Below are 20498 nucleotides of genomic sequence, written 5' to 3'. Positions count from 1 at the left end.
TATGTGAACACATTCGAAGGCTTTAACTGAGATTCTGCTGTTGATGAAATAGTAACAAGATATCAGTGCTTGGGAAATGGCTAGTACTGGACATTGATGAAGAGGACATTCATGAGCTTGTTGGTACTGAGGCTGAAGAACTTTCCCATGAGGAGCTGCTCGAACTGGAGGAAGAAAGAAGTAAAAAAGTTGAAGCAGAGGAAGAAGTTCTACCCAAGGCACCAAGAAAGTTCATAGCAAAGAGCTGGTAGATGCCTTTGCTACTATCAGCAGTGGTGTAAGGAGGTCAGAAGAAATGAACGTTCAATTATTATGAAAGTCAATTAACGTCAATGTCAGTTCAAAGGAGCTGACAGGCAGATAACAGATGTTCTTGCTTGCTATAGAGAAATATATAATGGAAAGAAGAAACAAACTGTACAGTCAAAACTTGGTATCTTCCCGAAGAACACTATGCCTGCTAAACTATCAACAAGCATGGTGCCCCGGTGCCTGCTACCAGCTATTCTCCAGCCTCATCAGAAGAGAGAGAGACTGATGACCCTGTATCTGCATCATCCAGCAATTAACTTTAGTTCAATGCTTCAGACATTCTTCAGGCCCAATGTGCTTTCAGCTGTGTGTGTCAATGATGTAAACTCTTCCGTCCCGTTTCACCTTCAGCATAGTATTCAATAAATTACATGAGATACTCAACACCTTATTGTAAAACAGGCTTTGTATTCCACGATGCTGCCCAACTGTAGGCTACTGTTAGCGTTCTGAGCACATTTAATGCAGACTAGGCTAAGCTATGATGTTCAGTAGGTTAGGTGGATTAAACGCATTTTTTGACTTATGGTATTTCCAACTTGCAATGGGTTTATCGAGACATATTTCCATCATAAGTTGAAGATCTGTATATAATCCAGTGTTTAGCTCAATGAACTCTTAGCTATGTGTCCAGCAACATCCCCATTGCTCCGAAGTCCTCTCGTGCCCCTTCCAAGTCAATGGCCCAGCCCCCAGACATAACCAGTCTCTTGACTTCTCTCACCAGAGGTTAGTTTTGCCTGTTCTAGAATTTCATATAACTAAAACCTTAAAGCACGCACTCTTTGGTGTCTGCCTTCCTTCACTCCCCCATTCATTATGTCTGTGAGGTTCACCTATGCTGTTTAGTGTAGCACTATTTTGTTCCTTTGTATCACTAAACAATATTCCATTATTACAGAAATATACTACAATGTGTCTATTCTCCTGTTCATGGACATTTGGGTTGCTCCTAGTTTTGAGCTTTGATGAATAAAGATGCAATACACATTCTTGTACAAATCTTTGTGGACACATTTTCACTTCCTTAGGGTGTATACCTAGAGATAGAACTGATGGGCCACAGGATGGCTATATGTTTTGACTTTAGTAGATGCTACAAACAGGTGTCCCAAACCTATCTGCATGAACCAGTTTACACACCAAGCAGCAGTGTAGGAGTTCCAGTTGCTCCATAACCTCCCCGATGTTTGATGTTGTCAGTTATTTTCATTTCAGTCATTCTAGGATGTATGCAGCACTCTTTCATCATGGTTTTAATTTGCAATTCCTGTTAACTAAATAAAATTCAACCCCTTTTCATGTCTGCCATTTAGATATCTTCTTCTGTGAAGTGCCTATTCAAGTCTTTTGCCCACTTTTAAATTGGGTTTTGTGTCTTTTTCGTATTGATCTGTGAGATATATAATAGAGATATACTCGCTATGAGAGATCTTTGTCAGCTACATGTATTGTGAATGTTTTCTCCCAGTCTGTGGATTGCCTTATCCTTTCCTTACAGGGATATTTTTAATGATCAGTTTTAAATTTTGATCAAGTCCAATTTATCATTTTTTAAACTTTATTATCTGCTGGGAAGGAGCAAGGTTCATTGTTTTCCATTAGATATCCACTTGCTCCAGCACTACTTATTGAAAATACCTTCTTTTTGCCTAAATTTTCCCACTAAAATTAAATTATTTTAGTGCCTTGTTGAAAATCAAATGATTGTTTAAATGTGGATCTGTTTCTTGACTCTATTCTGTCTTACTGATCTGTTTGTCTATCCTGGCACCAAAGCCACATTGTTGTAATTAATGTAGCTTTCTAGAAAGTCTTACAGTATGGTCATTTAAGTCCTCCAATTTTGTTCTCCTTCAAGGTTGTCTTTGACAACTAGGTCCTTTGCATTTTCATAGAATTTTTTTCATTAGCTTTCAATTTCTGCAAAATAAAAAAAAAACACTGTAATTTTGATAAAGATTATATGGAAAATATAGATCAATTTGTAGAGAACTGACATCTTAATAATGTTGAGTTTTCTTATTCATGAATGCCTTTTCATTTACTTAGATCTTCTTTAACTTTCCTCAGCAGTGTGCACATCGTTTGTCAAATTTACCCTCAGTATTAGTATTAGTCTGCTCAGGCTGCCATATCAAAACATCATAGACTGGACGGTTTAAACGTCCTCACCAACACTGGATCCCAATACATCTCTGCCCACCTGTGAGCCACCGAGCAAGTCCCACCTCTCTGAGCCGTCGGTAAAGTCTATCCCTGCTTCTCTGAGCCCCCAGTAAAGTCTGGACTGAGATGCAACAACATAAAGATCCCTGTACTCTGAAATTCTCCAGATACAATTTGGAATCTCCCATCTAGTGTCTCCCACCTCACTAACCCTAGGGATTTTTTCCAAGACAGACCAATTCTAGGGATGTATAACTCTTTGTATTTGCTCCCTCTGGGGGGCAGATCATGGAACTTCCCTCAAGGTCACCCAGCAAATTCAGGGACATATATTCTCCTGGGGATTGTTATTCACTCAACAAATATTCATGGAAACCTTGACCTTGCCCCTCTCTAACCCCCCCCCCCAACAAGCCCAGGGAGATCTACCTCCACCAAGTAGCTCCTACCTGCCCACTGCTCCCCCCACCCCACCCTGGTCCAGCCTCCATCACTGCCCTCACAGATCACAGCAATAGCCCCTGATTGGTACCCCAGCTTCCACCACCTCCCCCAGTATTCCTGCCTCCACACAGAAGTTCTGGGGATGTTTTCAAAAAACAAATCTCCTCCATGAACCCTTCCCAGCTGCTCTGTAATCTTAGGACAAAAAATAAATCCTTAGTATGACCACATAGACTTCTAAGATCTGGCCACTGTCCACCTTGGCTGCCCCCCAGCTCCCCCCTCCTCCACCCCACTGAGAACTCAAGCAGCAATCAGCTTTTGAGTTTCCGAATATGCAGAGCTCCTTCCCATATCAGGGCTTGTCATCTGCCGTTCCCTCTGCCCAAGATGCCCACTAACTCCAGTGCAGCCCCAAGGCTCAGCAGAAGTGCCGCCTCCTCTGAGAGGCCCTCCTTGACCAGCCCACCCTCAATTCCACCCACCCCACTGCAGGCTGAGTCCCTTCAATTTACACTGTCATAGAACCCTGACTTCTCTTCCAAACACTTAGCACCCTTATACATATACACCCACCTGGGTGATCATTTGTTGATGTCTGTCTCCTCCACTAACCCCAGGCCTAGCTCAGGGTGTGGCACATCAGATATGCTCAATAAAGACCGATGGAATGAATATAACAATCCATGAATAATCTGCACCAGGTAGAGTCCCAGGCTGGGCACCGCAATGCTAACCAAGACACGGTGAGGAGCTCCATGGAAACGGAGGGATGCAGGGATGGGGAACAGGGCATGGCCACTTACATCCACCAGGAGGGGCCAGGAAAGACTTCCCACGCGAGGGACAGACGCTTGAGGGAGGTCGGCTGAGCTAACAAGATGAGGAGGCCCCAGCACCAGGAAAGCCAGATTTGGGTGAGGTTTGGTGCACTGGTGGGCAGATGATATTAATTTATACTCGTGTATATATATGTAGTATTTACTGTTTTTGAATATGTAAAAAATCAGTAGAGCTGAATTTCTCTCTTATTTTGTAGATTAAAAAATAAACTGAAGACTTGATGTGGTTTTTCCACCCCTCGACAGAGAGTCTGGTGTGCCCACTGGGAGATGACCCTTCCTGGCCATGGGGAAGCCACCCAGGCACTGTGGCCCAGAGGAACGTCATGATCAGATCTACCTTCAAGAGAGACCCTACCTGTATCAGTGTGGCGGCCAAACGGGACAGGAGAGGCAGGATGTGGGGAAGTGAGTCTGGAGGCTGCTGGTCGAGAAAGGGGATCCAGGCAGGGATGAATGGCAACATGTGAGAGGGAATACAAAGGAGGAGCTCCCAGGAAGGGTGAGACGCCTGTCACTGGAGGTGTGTAAGCCCAGAGCTCTCTGACCTCCAAGAGCAATGTCCCCACATGAGGTCCCTCATTGGGTGCCAGGGCAGGGCCATCATCCAGGCGTTGCCCACTGGGACCGACTCTGCCAGCCGAGAGACCTCATCTGGGGGTGGCGGGCGCCCCCTCCCTCACTGGACACCGCAGCTAACAGGCCTCTGCTCCTGCCCCGGCCCCACTTCCTCACCAGGGACCACCACGAGGAGGACCAGACTGGGAGGTACCGAGACAGGCTGGAGACTCAACAGGAAACGGGAGTGGGGGTTTCAGAAAGGGAGGCAGTAGATTATTAATCTCTTGATTAATAGCAGCGGGCCAGCGGGGAGGGGGAGGGGCAGTCCCACCACAGTTCTGAGCAGGAGGCAGGGTTCTCCAGGCTCCGGCATCCCCACCATCCAAGCTGGTCATTCCTAAATGCCAGACCGGAGGGGCTGTGGGCCCAGAGGGCAGTGTCTCCTGCCCAGGCCTCCCCTCCCATTCAAACCCAAGACCACAGTCCACGCCAGGGGCCAAGGCAAGGGAGGTGGACACCTTGTGAGTTTCTTGATGCACCCAGGCCGGATGAGGAGGGGCAGGAAAGAAGGCCACGTTTTAAGGAAGCACTAAGTCCAGGATGTCTTGCAGCCTTGCAGGCAGCAGGCAACCCAACCAGAGGGGGAGGCTAGCTGGCAGGGGGCCATCTGGAGGAGGGGAACCAAGGAGGCAGATGAAGTTCCGGCAAACCCCTCGGCTCAGCACATCTGGAAAAGGTTGGCTCTAATGCCATCAAAGAACTCGGAGGGGCCAGGGAGACAGCTGAGGGCAGAGAAGCCAGAAAACTTAACCCCCAAGTCCCTGGGACTCCTCCCTCCAAATCTGTTGGGCCCTGCAGCCCAGCCCACCCCCTCCAGCAGCTGACCAGGGGCTCCAGGGGGCAGGAGGGCGGCTGCAAGTACACCAGACATCCTGCTGCAGTGAACAAGGCACAGCCAGGGCTGTGATTTATACCCAGGAGCAAGACGGGGGTGTTTATCCCCATTTCTCAGAAAAGGAAACTAAGGCACAGGAGGGGCAGCACCCCTAGTCCTGTCTGCTGGTTCTGAGGGCCCCTCACAGGAAGGTGTCCAGATCCAGCCCCTCACTACAAGCCAGAGGAGAAGCCAGCAGGGAGGGGACTGGCCCCCACTCAAGGTCCCCCCCTTTCCCCTTCCCACCTGGCCCTCACAGGCTCTTCACTCCCCACCAACTGCACCCCTTCCCCTAGTGAATTCCCCTCATCCCCCAGATTCAGCTCAGATTTCCCCCAGGGAAACACCAGGACCCCCCCTCCCCGGCCCGCCATGGCTGTGAGTCTTTGATTGACATGCCCCAGCTCTGAGAGGGAGGGGGCCATGATCTTTTTGCACACTAGTCCCTGGCACTTAGATGCTCACTCAGTACTGAACAAACACCTAAACAGACCAAATACACGATCTGAGAAACCTGAGTCAGGGCTGCAGGTCTCCCGGTCAGACCAGGCAGGGCAGGACCCCACTCGCTCTCTCTCCACACCAGCTTCTACTGACTGGGCCCCAGGCACAGTCCTCTGGGTCTCATGCTTGTCTGTGAACATTAGTTGTGGGTGCCATCCTCACCACCACCTACACACACACACACACACACACACACACACAAACCCAATATAAAAAATAGTAGAATGGGACTAATACATATAAAAGAGATAAATAACAAGGACCCACTGTATAGTGCAGGGAACTATATTCAATATCTGGTAATAATCTATAATGGAAAAGAATTTAAAAAGAATATATATATATATGCTTATGTATGACTGAATGACTCTGCTGTGCACCTGAAACTAACACAACACTGTAGATCAACTATACTTAAATGAAAAAAAAATCACAGAATAGGAAAATTCACACAGGACACAATTGTATCCCAATTTTTTTCCATTTAACAAGAAGGTGGATACATGTCTTTCATTAACACTCTCGAGCACTTTAATATACCCGAGCCTGTAGTGAGCCCTGGGAATAACGGGATGAGGACATCGTGGTCCTATCTTTGAGGTGCTCACGGTTGGGTGGAAGGAGTCAGCCCTGAAATGAGACCATCTGGGTGTCACATGGTTGGACCTGCATGGGTGATGGTGCCCCTGACCCCGCGCTGCTCTGACAAAGCCTACCCCTCCCTTCCTGCTCCGAGTCTACACCCCGGGGCTTCTCAGCACTTGGCCCTGATAGCCTTCCTCTGCCCACCTTCGCCAGCCACCTGCCCTCTCTCCCAGGTCCTTGCTAGCAGTTTATAAACATGTTCCTATAGACTCTCCTATCTTAAAAACAAACAAAACACCCCCCTTGACTTCATGCTGTCCCCCAGCTTCCAACCCCCATTTCTTGCTTCCTTCACAGCAAAACTTCTTGAAAGAGTTTCCTACTCTCCCGGTCTTCATTCCCTCATCTCTCATTTTTCTCACCCTCGCCATCTCGGCCTCCATCCTCACCACTCCCCAAAACTGCACTTGCCAGGATCCCCAGTAACTCCATGTCACCAAATCCAATGGTCGCCCCTCAGCCCTTACCCCATCGGCCACGCAGAAGCACTGGGAGTTCACACTCTCCCTCTCTCCTGACCTGGCTGCTGCTTCTTCACTTCCTTGGCCCAACCTCCAAGGCTCGGGTACCTGGACTGTTCTGGGATCAGCACCCCTTCTCCATCTATTCCTCCGCAAGTTCACCCCAGCCCCATAGCCTTAAATACCATCTACGTATTTATGATTCTCAATCATACCACACTTCCCCAATTCCAGCATGCCCGTGTTGCTACATTTTAACATCTCTGAGTTGGGATTCACCCTACAGTTGATGGTGTGCTATAGTTTAATTAGCTACATTTTTAGTGATCATAAGATGACACACTTCTTCCTACCAATAGCTCTGAGAATCCATGAAATTCAATATGGTCTTCGTGGAACTCCAAACTTTATTACTCAACCTCTTACTTGATACTCCTCTTCCCATAGATGCCCATAAGCATCTCAAACTTCACTTGGCCAAAGCAGACCTGTTGGTTTCCACCCCTGGAGATGACCTCCTGCCAGTGTCCCGAGTTCAGTAACTAGCATGCTCAGCCAGCCAGCCACTCCTACCATAAAAATTTAGGGTTATCCCTAATTGCTCTCTCCCATAAGGGATCAGACACTCCTGTCATCTCAGCTTCCAGAACACCTCCTGAATCCACCCACTTTTCTCCACTTCCCCAGCTATCACCTAGCGTGCGCCACCATCATCTTGAGCCTGTGTCCTTTATCCCCTTGGCAGCCCATCTCAGGAACCTCCAAAAAAGTAGAGAAAAATAAATCCAAAGCAAGCAGAAAGAAGGACACAGGAGAGATAAGAGCAGGAATCAATGAAACCAAAAACAGAAAAACAATGGAGGAAAATCAATGAGACCAAAAGCTGGTTCTCTAAAAAGATCAAAGTAATGATAAACCTCTAGCAAGACTGACAAAGAAAAAAGGCGAGCAGACACAAATTATCATGATACACATAAATTTAACAACTTAGAGGAAAGGGACCAATTCATGAAAAACACGAATTAGCCTAACTCACTCAATGTGAAACCTATCATCTGAATAGCCCTATAACTATTAAGGAAATTGAATTTGTAGCTTAAAAGCTCCCCCCCAAAGAAATCTCCAGACCCAGATGGTTTCACTGGAGAATTCTACCAAATATTTAGGAAGAATTAATACCAATTCTACATAATCTCTTCCAGAAAATAAAAGAAGAGGGAGTACTTCCTAACTTATTTTATAAGAGCTTGATACCAATGTCAGACAAAAATAGCACAAAACAAGAAAACTACAAACCAATTTCCATCATGAATATAGACACAAAACCCTCAACAAAACACTAGCAAACAGAATTCAGTATTATATTTAAAAAATTATATACTCTGGCCAAGTGGAGTTTATTTCAGGGATGCAATGTTGACTCAATATTCCAAAGTCAGTTAATGTAATCACCACATTAACAGGCTAAAGAGGAGAAATTACATGATTGTGGTAATCAACACAAAAATTTCTTTGACAAAATTCAGTACCCAGGATAAAAACTCCCAGAAAAACAGGAATAGAAAAAAACTTCCTCAATTTCAGAAAGAACATGTACAAAAACTTTACTGTTAACATTACAGTTCATGGTGAAATGCTTTCCCCCTACAACTGAGAACAAAGCATTCTCCCCACTTTTATTTAACGAGTTCTGGAAGTTCTAGCCAGAAAAAGGGCAAGAAAAGGAAATCACAGACATATAGATTGGGAAGGAGAAAACAAGGCTGTCTCAATTTACAGATGACATGATTGTCGAAAATCTCAAGGAATCTACAAAAAAAAAAAACCTCTCAGAACTAATACATGGGTTCAGCAAGGCCATAGGATCCAAGGTAAACATACAAAAACCAATTGTGTTTCTATGTACTAGCAATGAACACATGGACATCAAAATTAAAAATACAATTTTATCAAAAAACCTATTTCCAATCACTCAGGAAAAAAAAAAAACAACCTAAAAGGAACAGGACTTGTACACCGAAAACTGTAAGAAATCCAAGAAATCGATGAAGAAAGATGAAAGAGATCAAAAAATATCTAAATAAATGAAATGCACATTTCTGGGCTGGAAGAGTCAACATAATAAAGATGTCAATTGCCACCAAGTAGATATAAAGGTTTAATGCAATTTCTGCTAAAATCTCATCCAGATTTTTGGTAGGTATAGGCAAAATTAGTCTAAATTTTATATGAAAAGACAAAGGAACTAAAACAATTTCAAAAGAGAAGAATAAAGTGGGAAAAATCAGTCTAGCTGATTTCAAGACTTACAGAGCTACAGCAATCAAGACTGTGTGGTATTGGCAGGCACGCTTCAGACACACACATCAATGGAGAAAAGAGAACTTGGAAACAGACCAACACCACTGTGCCCAAATGATTTTTGACAAACATGCAAAATCAATTCAATGACAGAAGAATAACCTTTTCAACAAATAGTACTGGAGGAGCTGGGACATGCAGAGACCAGTAAAATCTCACACCTCGTGCAAAAACCAACCCAGAGTGGAACATGGACTTGTATGTCAAACATAAACCTATAAAGCTTTCAGGAAAAAACATAGGAGAAAACCTTCTTAGACTTGACACCAAAAGTACGATCCATAAAATGAAAAACTGATCACTTGGACTTTGTTGAAATTAAAATCTTTTGCTCTGCAAAAGACTGTCCCGAGGATGAAAAGACAAGCCACAGAGTGGGAGAAAATATTTGCAAACCACGTATCTGACAATGGGCTAGTATCTAGAATATATAAAACCTCTCAAAACGCCACAGTGAAAAAAAAGCAAATAATCCAATTAGAAAATGGGCAAAAAGACATGACGAGCCATTTCACAAAAGAAGATATACAGATGGCAAATAAGCACATGAAAAGATGTTCAATGTTACTAGCCCCTAGGGATATGCAAATTAAAACCAACATAAAACAGACTACACAGAATGGCTAAAATAAAATATAGCGACAACACTAAATGCTGGCAGGGATACGCGAAACTGGATCCCTCAGACATCGTTGGTGGGGATGTAAAACAGTACAGCCACGCTGGAAACAGTTCCGCAGTTTCCTTAAAAACTAAACATGCAAGTACCATATGACCTCACAATTGCACTCCTGGGCGTTTACCCAGAAAAATAAAAAACTGATGTTCATATAAAAACTTGAATGTACACTGATGTTTATAGTAGCTTTATTCATTATAGCCCCAAAGTGGAAACAACCCAGTGGTTTTAAATGTCTTCCAACAGACAAACTAACTGTGGCATATCCACACCACAGAATACTACTCAGCTGTAAAAACGGAGGAACTATTGACACACCCAACAACCTGGCTGAATCTCCAAAGAATTAAGAGCAAGAAGAGCCATTCCTAAAAAGTTACAGACTATAGGATTCCATTCTTGAAATGGCAAAATTATAGACATGGAGAACAGGCTAGTGGCAATGGTGGTTTCCAGGCACTGGAGGGAGAGGAGAATGGGGAGTTATTGTTAGTGGGTCTAGCGTTTCAGTTTTACAAGATGAAAAGAATCACAAGGATGGATGGTGATGATGGTTCCATGACAGTGTGGATGTGTTAAGATCACTGAACTGCACACTTAAAATAGGTAAGATGGCAAGTTTTATGCTCTGTGTATTTTAACCCAATTTCATTATTTCTTACAACTACATATGAGTTTACAATGATCTCGAAATAAAAAGCTTAATTTTTTTCTTTTTGAAAACCTAAATCAAGTCATTTCTCATCGGTACTTAAAATCTTCAGTGGCTTCCCAACACTCTTACAGTAAAGTCCAAACTGAGGCTTGCCAAGATCAGTCTCTACCTAAACTGTCCTCACCTGCTCTGCTTCTGGACACAGACCTTTCTCTCTGTTTCTTCGTCCAGGACCTTGCTGCCTCAGGGCCTTTGTGCCAACTATCTTCACCCCATCTTCACCTGGACGCTCCTTCTCCTCATTTATCGCTAAGCATCAATGTCCTTTCTTCAAAGAATCTCTCTCCCATGTCCTCTAAAGTAGCCCCCAGTTCATGCTCTGTCACATGACCCTATTTTAATTTCCTGAACTCATTTTCAGGGGATATTTTTTCTTGTTTTCATGTGTAGGTGAATATAAACTCCATCAGAGAGAGGATTTGGTCTTATTCTCCATCATATTCCCCTCTGGCACAAAACAGGCCCTCAAGAAATATGTGGTGAGAAGCTTGGGTGGATGAACAAACACAAAGAAACAGGCCTACATGGGGCTCCTGGGGGAGAGGGTGGGGGCACAGGGAGGGATTGGGGACACATGCCAGTCCCCTAGTGCCTTCCAAATAGGCTTCAGTGTGCCCAGATTCTGTTACGCTCATGTTTTCACAATCACACCCTCCCTTCCCCCACCTGCACAATTTTGTCATAAAAATGTCATCAGGGTGTAATGAGATAATGTGCTGACTTCACAGTGCTCTGCAAAGAGAGGCCCCACCAAGGATTATGGCCACGCTGATCCCCAAATCTAACTACGCAGACGTGCAGAAACCCCTTCCCCCTGCCCTGGCCTCCGCCCAGACTTCACACTGAGCGGGGTGGGCGGCAGGAGGACGCTGGTGCAGGTGCCCCAAGCCCTCGGCAGCCAGCGAGCTCTGTCCTCTCATGAGTCACTGTTTGCCCACTTGGTATTTATACCTCTTCCCTGGGAGTCGTAGCCAATGTACTGAGGGCGTATCACCAGCAAGACACTGGCCTAGACATGCCGTCACCCCGGCACTGAATCCCCGCAGTAACTTCATACAGCACATCATTTGTACAAACTAAACAAGTGAGACCCCAATCCCCACCCCTTGTCTTCCTACCCCCAGCTCCATCCCACACACCGTGTGTGGACCCAGCCCACACTCCATCCACGCCCCACAAACAGCCATCCCTCACCCTCCCCATAGGGCTCACAGTGCACCCAGATCAAGTGCGGGGCTAGTGCAGGCCTGGAAGCTGCTCAAAGCTATTTAGCCAAGTACCCAAAGAAAGGTCTAGAAGAGGAGCACGGGCTCCAGCCAGACACATCCCCTGGCCTCATGGGCTCCTTGCATGGCTGGAGGAGGGCCAGGGTGGCCTCCCTTGGGGGTCCCCCTGGCCTGGGTGGAAGGGCCACATGCCCCAGGCACGCTGCTCTGTGCCAGGGGTGGGGCAGGCAGGCTCCCATCATGCCCGAGTCCTGCTCCATCTCCTACGGCTCCGCAGCTGGTGGAGGGCGGCCACCCTGCTCCTCTGAGAAAACCCGGGAGCTCTGAGCCAGCCAAATGCACCCCATGCAACTGGCCTCCAAAGAAACATGAATGAACGTGTGAATGAATGAATGAATGATGAGTGAACAAACAAGACATTCCAGGGCCCTTGGGAGAGGCTATCTGGAGACCTGGGTTTTCCGAGGACCCCAAATCAGGTTACCTATTTCTAGGCAAAGCTAAGCGCATCTCCGGGAGAAAGAGTGCGGAGGCCCTCGTTCATCCTGGTGGTAGGAACACAGCATGGCCTGTGTGCCCTGGGAGAAGGTCCCCATATCGCCACGACTCCAAGGAGGGGACACACATGGACAGCCATGTCCAGGTGATTGGGCTGGCCCACCACCAAATTCTACCACCGTTCCAGCTCACGGTGAGTCTGTGAAGTCAGGAGACAGAACCACGTGCTGCCCAGGGCGCCCCCACTTCCTGTCTCCACCCACCGGCTAGCCCCTCCCACCAGCAGGTGCTCAGGCCTTGGAAACAGCCAGGTTAAACCAGACAGACCAGCGGACACCTCCTTACAGGAACTGCCTTGGAGGATGGAGGGGTCACACCCAACAACCACCCCCACCCTGGGGTCAGAGCCGCTACCAGGCCCACTCTGACTGTGCTTCTACAGCCATTTATTCTCCACCCGGGCTCAGCCACTCTGTCCTGACAATAAGGCAGAGGCCCCCCCGTCCTCTCTTCTGGTCAGACTGTCACAGCCACAGGAGGGAACTGGGGTGCAGCCCTGTTTCCAAACACGGCCAGAAGAAGGAAGACAGAACCTTTAGCTTCCTCGTCGTGTGTATTCTTTTCTGGTTGGGGTTGGACTGCCCACAACTCTACACAGGACAGGGGGAAGCCTGGTCCAGAAGCCTTCAGTTAATATGAACTCCCTGAAGTGTGTTACACCTCTGGCAAAGGGATCCAGCTGAAGGAAGCCCTCCCTTGCAGGGTAGGAGCACCCCAGGCAGTCAGGAAGTGCGGACAGGAGGGAGAAAGGAGGGGGATGTGGGTCAAACTTTACCAAGTTTGTAATAACTTTCTCCAGGCACTCACAAAGACCCAGAGGATCTCAAAGTGAACAGTAGACACCCCCTGCCCTCGAGGGACAGAGTCCAACAGGAGAGATGGCCAGACAGACAATTAACTAAAACAAGTCCAGCTGTGCTCTAGAAGACGCCAAATAAGATTCTTCTGGGGGAACATAACTGAAGGACTTATCACTTCTGTCTGGAAGAGTGCAGGCGACAGCATTGCAAAGGGGAGGCTGCAGCTGGACCTCGAAAGTAAAGAAGGAATTCATTGGCCAAGGGGAAATAATGGTTAATAAGGAACAGTCATTAGCATGTCCCAAAACATACCACGCACAGAGCGCGAACTAGCACTTTCTCTCCTGGAATCCTAACAACCTCCCTATGAGACAGGTGTTGCCTCCGTTTTAGAAATAAAGCTCAGAGAGGTCAAGTAACTTGCTCAAAGTCACACAGCTGGTCTTTTTGACTCCAGATCCCCCCTTACTGTACCCCTACAAAGACAGGGCCTCTTATATACGAAGCCAGTAGAACTAGGACCTGAAAGCAGGATGCATGTGACACCCCGGGTCACCACAGCTCAGAAAAGCCCTCCCCACGGGCCTGGGGCTCCACATGGCCTCGTCAGTCTGCACCAGTGACAGATGTAACTACACCTGTGGCTGTGGTGCCTTAACTAACGTTCCCCCAGCTCAAGCCCACCGCCATCTCCCCAAATCAGGGACTGGTCTGCGTTCTCACTCATGCTCTCCTGGGAACCTTGGGGCCCGAATCCAGGAAGGTGTCAACAAAGGTTTATTTGGGGGGGAAAGGGAGCTGGGCCTTGAAACCCCAGGAGCATTCCACTGGGTCCAGATTGACGAACCAGAGTCTCACCCAACCCAGTCCCTGTGACTCTCCTTGTGACCTTGGGCAGATCACTTTGCCTCTCTGAGCCTCAGTCTCCTCATCACAAGTGTGTGGACCAGTTTATAAGACAAGGACTTGACTCCACCAAGATCTGTGTTCACAGCTCACCGTCACACACTCACTGTCCTGACAATTTTGATCTCATTTCATCGTCCTCAATTCAGTAATGTTTCTGGAGCCCCTGGAGACCTGGCACTGGGGGGCAGAGAAATGAGAGAGACAGTCCTCACCCTCCTCCCGCCCCCAGGGTAGTGGGCTGGGCAGAGAGTGAGCAGCCTGACCATGAATGAACGCTGTGGATCAGACAGTGACAAATGCTAAGAACAAGATTAAGCAGGATAAGGGGCTGGAGAGTGATGGGGGTGAGGGAAGAGAGACCCTGGAGCAGAGAACTGAACCCTGTAAGGAGATCCAGCTGCTCCAGCTGCTCCAGCTGCTCCTGGGTGAAAGCAGTCCAGACAGGAGGACAAGCAAACGTGGAGCTCCAAGGAGGGACAGAGCCTCCAGGACCGCAAGGCCTGTGTGGCCAGAGCCCAAAAGCGAGGCAGCCCATGAAAAGCTCAGGAAGAGAACATGGTCCACATCCCAGGAGGCCTTGATCAGCCTAAGTGAGAGGTGTGGACTTTTAAGTGAGATGGAAGCTTCTGGAAGGTTTGGAGCAGGGCCAAGGTAAGACCTTGATGCTTCTGAAGCATTGTTCCCACAATTGCCTACGTGATAAAGCCGAGGGCAGTTGTGAAAATTAATGATTATCTGAAATTTTGTCAGCTGAGGTCAGCGATTTAGGACAGCTCGTTTGGTTCCCTCTCCACCTTAAATTTTTAGTGAGCACATCCATTTACTTAGCCATTCCTTCTGCAGGATAAGTATTCAAAAACCCTTGTGTAGGGGGGCGGGTATAGCTCAGTGGTAGAGTGCATGCTTAACATGCACGAGGTCCTGGCACCTCCATTAAAAAAAGAAGAAACCCTTGTGTACCATGTGGACCCCAAGTTAAGAAACTACTACTAAAAATGATGAAAAGAGAAAATCACTATTTGGCAAACACCTTAATGATAATTATGGCAAGCAAGAATCATCAATGGATGCTAAAATTACTGGGTGAAAGGAGGATGAGGAACAAGATATTTGTATAGACTCAAAATATCTCCCACAAAGGGAGAAATAATTACATAACAGCAGAGAAACATGGCAGACCCCACCTTACCCAAGTAGTCAAAGTTAATATCACCAGTAATGGGACGTATCAATTTGATGTGCCTCTGAGTATGATGCCCTGAGAAAGGTACAACTTGACTTCTACAGTTTCCTTGCCAGAAATGCATACTCTCCATCAAATCACGAGGAAACATCAGACAAACTCAAATTGAGGAACATCTACCAAATAACTGACCAGGACTTTCACAAGTGTCAAGGCTGTGAAAGACAACGTAAGACCAAGAAACGGTCCCAGATTGAAGGAGACTAAGGAGACATGACAACTTAAATGCAAAATAGAACAAAAAAATCAAACGAACAGAAAAAATGATATTAGTGGGACAGGTGGTAAAATCTGAATAAAGTCTTAGTTTATAGTATTGTAAAATTGTTAGTTTCCTGGTTTGGATAACTGTACTATGACTATAGAAGACATTCATCTTAGGGGGATGCTATAGACTCAATGTTTGCATCCTCCCCTAAATGCATACATTGAAATTTAATCCCCAGTGTGATGGTGTTTAGGGGTGATTAGGTCATGACGGTGGAGCCCTCATGAACATGATTAGTGCCCCTATAAAAGATACCCCAGGGAACTCCCTCATCTCCTCTGCCACATGAAGATACATTGAGAAGGCTCTCTGTGAACCAGCAAGAGAGTTCTCTCCAGACAATGAGTCTGCCAGCACCTTGATCTTAGACTTCTATCTCCAGAACTGTGTGAAATAAATGTTTGCTGTCTAAGCCACCCAGTCTATGGTGGTTTGCTACAGCAGCCCAGATGGACTAAGACAAGGAAGCTGGATGAAAGAAACAGGTATACAGAAACTCTGTTTACTATTTTTTGGCAACATTTATGTAAATCTAAAATTGTTTCAAAATTAGAAGTTTGGGAGGAAAAAACCACTTGTAAAAGTGTTAAAATATATATAATGCTGTTGATTGAAGCATAGTCTGGAATAGCTAAAATTAGGAAGCCACATAAATATCCATCAATTGAGGACATGGGAAATAAATGAGGACCCACTTCTAAAGTGGAATACTACACAGCTGTTAAAAATGAGGTGGCTCTATGGGAATGTATTGCAAAATATAAGATAATAATTCTGGCCCAGGGGCAGAATCTCTGCCACATTTGTGGGTCCCACCAATCCACAATGCAGGCTGATTCTGGTGTTGACTTCCTGCTGAGCCCTATAGGGAACAGCACAGGGTGAACACAGGCCCTGACTCACAGGCTCACCCTCCCTCTTTGGTGATGAAAACATACCCAACTCGTGACGACCCTGTGATGGTTAATTTTATGTAACAACTTGGTTGAGCCACAGTACCCAGATATTTGGTCAAATGTGAATAGACGTTGCTGTGAAAGTACTTCGTTAGTTGAGATTGACATAAAAGCAGCAGACTTTGAGTAAAGCAGATTACCTTCCATAATGTGGTGGGATTTTTTCAATCAGGTGAAGGCCTTCAGAAAAAGACAGACCTCCCCTGAGGAAGAAGAAATTCTGCCAGCTGACTGCCTTCTGACTCCAGCTGCAACATCACTGGGTCTCCTGGGTCTCCTACCTATCCTGCAGATTTGGACATGCCAGCCCCCACAACCACATGAGCCAATTCCTTTAAAATCTACCCACCTCCTGTATATATATATATCCAACACACACACACACACACACACACACACACACTCTATTGGTTCTGTTTCTCTGGAGAGCTCTGCCCAATACAGACCCCATGCAAAATGCCCTCTTAGAGAGGGGCACAGAGTGCTCGCCTAACACGAAACAGAAAGGGATTTGGAGTTCGAGGAGTGTGGTCCAAGGCAGAGATGAGGAAGGGTCTTTGAGGCAGAAACCCAGGGCTGGCGAGTGTGGGAGTGAAGGGGTAAGGGAAGTGGACAGGAGTTGGAGCAGGGCCTGGGGCGGGGAGAGAACAAGGAGGCAGGCAAGGTGGGGTCTGAGACCCTGAATGTCTGGTCGCCCTCTCAGACCTCGCCCTGTGAATGCCAGTAGCTGCTGAGGGCTGGGAATGGAGGGCACTCGTGAGGCGGGCAGGGCTGTGAGGTGGGAGGGCTGTGAAGGGCAGGGCTTGAGGTGGGTGGGGCTGTGGGGCTGTGGGGCAGGGCTTGTGGTGGGCATGGCTGTAAGAGGCAGGGCTTGTAGGGCAGCGTGAGGGGACTTCACCAGGCCCTTCCCCACCCCCTAAGTCCCTTCACTTCGTATGTCTATGGTGCTCTTCTGCTTATTAAATAGACACTGGATTGTCAGGATCTTTCAGGGTGGGAAGCATATCCATCTTTGCACATGCATACCCCTCACACTCAGCACACAAAAGGTGCTCCAGAAATGTGTGCCCAACTCGACGAGCATCAGCCCACTCCCCCAGCAGCTGTGCTAGGGCTGGATTCATCTAAGGGAACAGAAAGGAGCGGCAGAGCTGGCCAGCCCACGGCCTTTACCTCACTAGGTTGGCGCAGGGCCCAGGCCACCGGCAGCTCTGGTACACGCGCTGGACCACGGTCTCCGAGCCGTTCTGCACCTGGCAGGACACCGTCCGTGTTACCGTGTGATGGCACCAGTGCCTGTGGGGAGATCAACAGTCACATTAGTCCTGCCTGTTCCTGAGGTGCCGAGTGTGGACTGAAAGGCTGTTCTGGCCAAGGAGGGGTCCCTCCACAAGCCTGAGGGCCTGGTCCTTTGGGGTAAGGGGCCCACTGAGACCCTCTGTCCGGGTCTAAGGGTAAGGGAGCGTATCCACATGCCTTGACCATCAAGCCCTGGCATCATTTCAGTCAACAAACACTCTGTGTGAAATCAGTGAAAAAGGCTTTACCCCTCCCAGGAAATCCCACTCTGGTGGGGAAGACGAATGAGAGGGTGATTACAACACATCGGAACACGGGATCATAGAAACAACCACCGGATGAGCACAGGGAGCTATGGAAACCGAGCAGGGCACCCAACCCAGGTCCTAAGAGAGGCCAACCAGCTGGGGAAAGGACTCACATGGGTCTGATTTGAGAAAAGCCCCTCTGGTGCTGTGTGTAAGTGATGACGAGCCTGAGCTGGGGCGTGCACTGGGGAGGAAGCAACAGGTACAAACAATAAGGTGACTGGATGAAGATGGTGGACAAGCACATACTCCCACCTCCCCCTACCATCTCCAGATCCTAGAAAGCTAAAATCTAAAATTAAGTCCCTTCTGTGACATAAGCAAGATAGTGGGAGAGGAGGTCCCTCACTCAATAACCCCCAGTAACAATAATTTGGCAGCCATCCTTGGACAAAAATGCCTCTGTGGGAGCTTTGGGGTTTTTGCAAACCATTTATCTGATAAGGGTTAATACCCAAAATATATAAGAAACTCATAAAACTCAATAGCAAACAAAACAAAAACTAATAATCCAGTGAAAAATGGCCAAAGAATCTGAGTAGACATTTTTCCAGAGAAGACATATAGATGGCCAATGGGTACATGAAAAGATGCTCAACATCATTAATCATCAGGGAAATGCAAATCAAAATAAGATATCAACTCACAATTGTTAGGGTGGCTATTATCAAAAAGACATGAGAGCTCATATGACATAATAAGAAAAAAACAAACAACCCAATCCAAAAATAGGCAGAATAACTAAACAAGCAATTCTCCAAGGAAGAAATACAAATGACCAATAGGCACATTATCACTAATTATGCTCAATATCACTAATTATCAGAGATGCAAATCAAAACTATGATGAGGTATCACCTCACACCAGTCAGAATGGCCATCATTCAAAAGGCCACAAATGACAAATGCTGGAGAGGCTGTGGAGAAAAGGGAACCCTCCTACACTGTTGGTGGGAATGCAGTTTGGTGCAGCCACTGTAGAAAACAGTATGGAGATTCCTCAAAAGACTAGGAATAGACTTACCATGTGACCCAGGAATCCCACTCCTGGGCATATATATCCAGAAGGAACCCTACTTCAAAAAGACACCTGCACCCCAATGTTCATAGCACTATTTACAATAGCCAAGACATGGAAACAGCCTAAATGTCCATCAACAGATGACTGGATAAAGAAGTTGTAGTATATTTATACAATGGAATACTATTCAGCCGTTAAAACCGACAATGTAACACCATTTGCAGCAACATGGATGTTCCTGGAAAATGTCATTCTAAGTGAAGTAAGCCAGAAAGAGAAAGAAAAATACCATATGAGATCACTCATATGTGGAATCTTAAAAAAGAACACAAATACAAAACAGAAACAGACTCATAGACATGGAATACAAACTTGTGGTTGCCAAGGGGGTAGGGGGTGGGAAGGGACAGACTGGGATTTCAAAATTTGTAGATACTGACAGGCATGTGCAGAACAAATAAACAAGATTATACTGTAGAACACAGGGAAATATATACAAGATCTTGTGGTAGCTCACAGGGAAAGAAAAATGTGACAATGAATATATGTATGTACATGTATAATTGAAAAATTGTGCTCTACACTGGAATTTGACACAACATTGTAAAATGACTATAACTCAATAAAAATGTTAAAAAAAAAAAAAAAGACATGAGATAGCAAGGGTTGTTGAAGGTGTGGAGAAAAGGGAACACTGGTACAGTCTTAGTAGGAATGTAAATTGGTGTAGCCATTATGGCAGGTTCCTCAAAAAATTAAAAAGAGACCTACCATATGATCCAGGAATCTCACTTCTGGGTATATATCTCAAGGAATCAGAAACAGTATCTCAAAGAGATATCTGCACACCCTCATGTTCACTGCAGCATTATTCATAATAGCCAAAGTGAGTATAACCTAAGTGCCCACTGACAGATGAACAGATAACGAAAATGTAGTATATATACAATGGAATATTATTCAGCCACAAAAAAGAAGGAAATCCTACCATTTGTGGCAACATGGATGAGCCTAGGGGACATTATGCTAAGTGATTAAGTCAGACACATAAAAACAAATCTGTATGATCTCACTTATAAGTGGAATATAAAAAAGCTAAACTCATAGGACCAGAGAGTAGGACAGTGGTTGCCAGTGGCGGAGGAAGGAAAGGTGGTGGTGAGTTGTTGGTCAAAGGATACAAACTTCTTGTTTTAAGTTCTGGGGATCTAATGAGCAGATTAGATCTGTAATTGGTGATTATAGTTAATAATACCATATTGTATACTTGAAATTTGCTAAGA

General features: G+C 46.2%; 1 protein-coding gene across 5 annotated transcripts in view; it reads right to left on the bottom strand.

The window, feature by feature from the left end:
• The window catches only part of COL26A1 (collagen type XXVI alpha 1 chain), a 156215-nt gene that overhangs the window by 91657 nt on the left and 44060 nt on the right, over positions 1-20498 (bottom strand). For 4 of the 5 annotated variants that reach the window (XM_074345846.1, XM_074345848.1, XM_074345850.1 and 1 more), the window contains exon 2: positions 17761-17883. In XM_074345846.1, coding sequence (XP_074201947.1) covers positions 17761-17883 — 123 coding nt within the window. Of the gene's footprint in view, positions 1-17760; positions 17884-18307; positions 18507-20498 lie in introns of those variants that run through there. The other variant, XM_074345847.1, reaches the window with a different exon arrangement.

Source organism: Camelus bactrianus, chromosome 18 (assembly GCF_048773025.1).
Source record: "Camelus bactrianus isolate YW-2024 breed Bactrian camel chromosome 18, ASM4877302v1, whole genome shotgun sequence".
In the NCBI taxonomy this organism is placed as follows: domain Eukaryota; kingdom Metazoa; phylum Chordata; class Mammalia; order Artiodactyla; family Camelidae; genus Camelus; species Camelus bactrianus.
The sequence above is the reverse complement of the archived record's forward strand: the minus strand, read 5'-3'. Positions and strand labels throughout refer to the sequence as shown.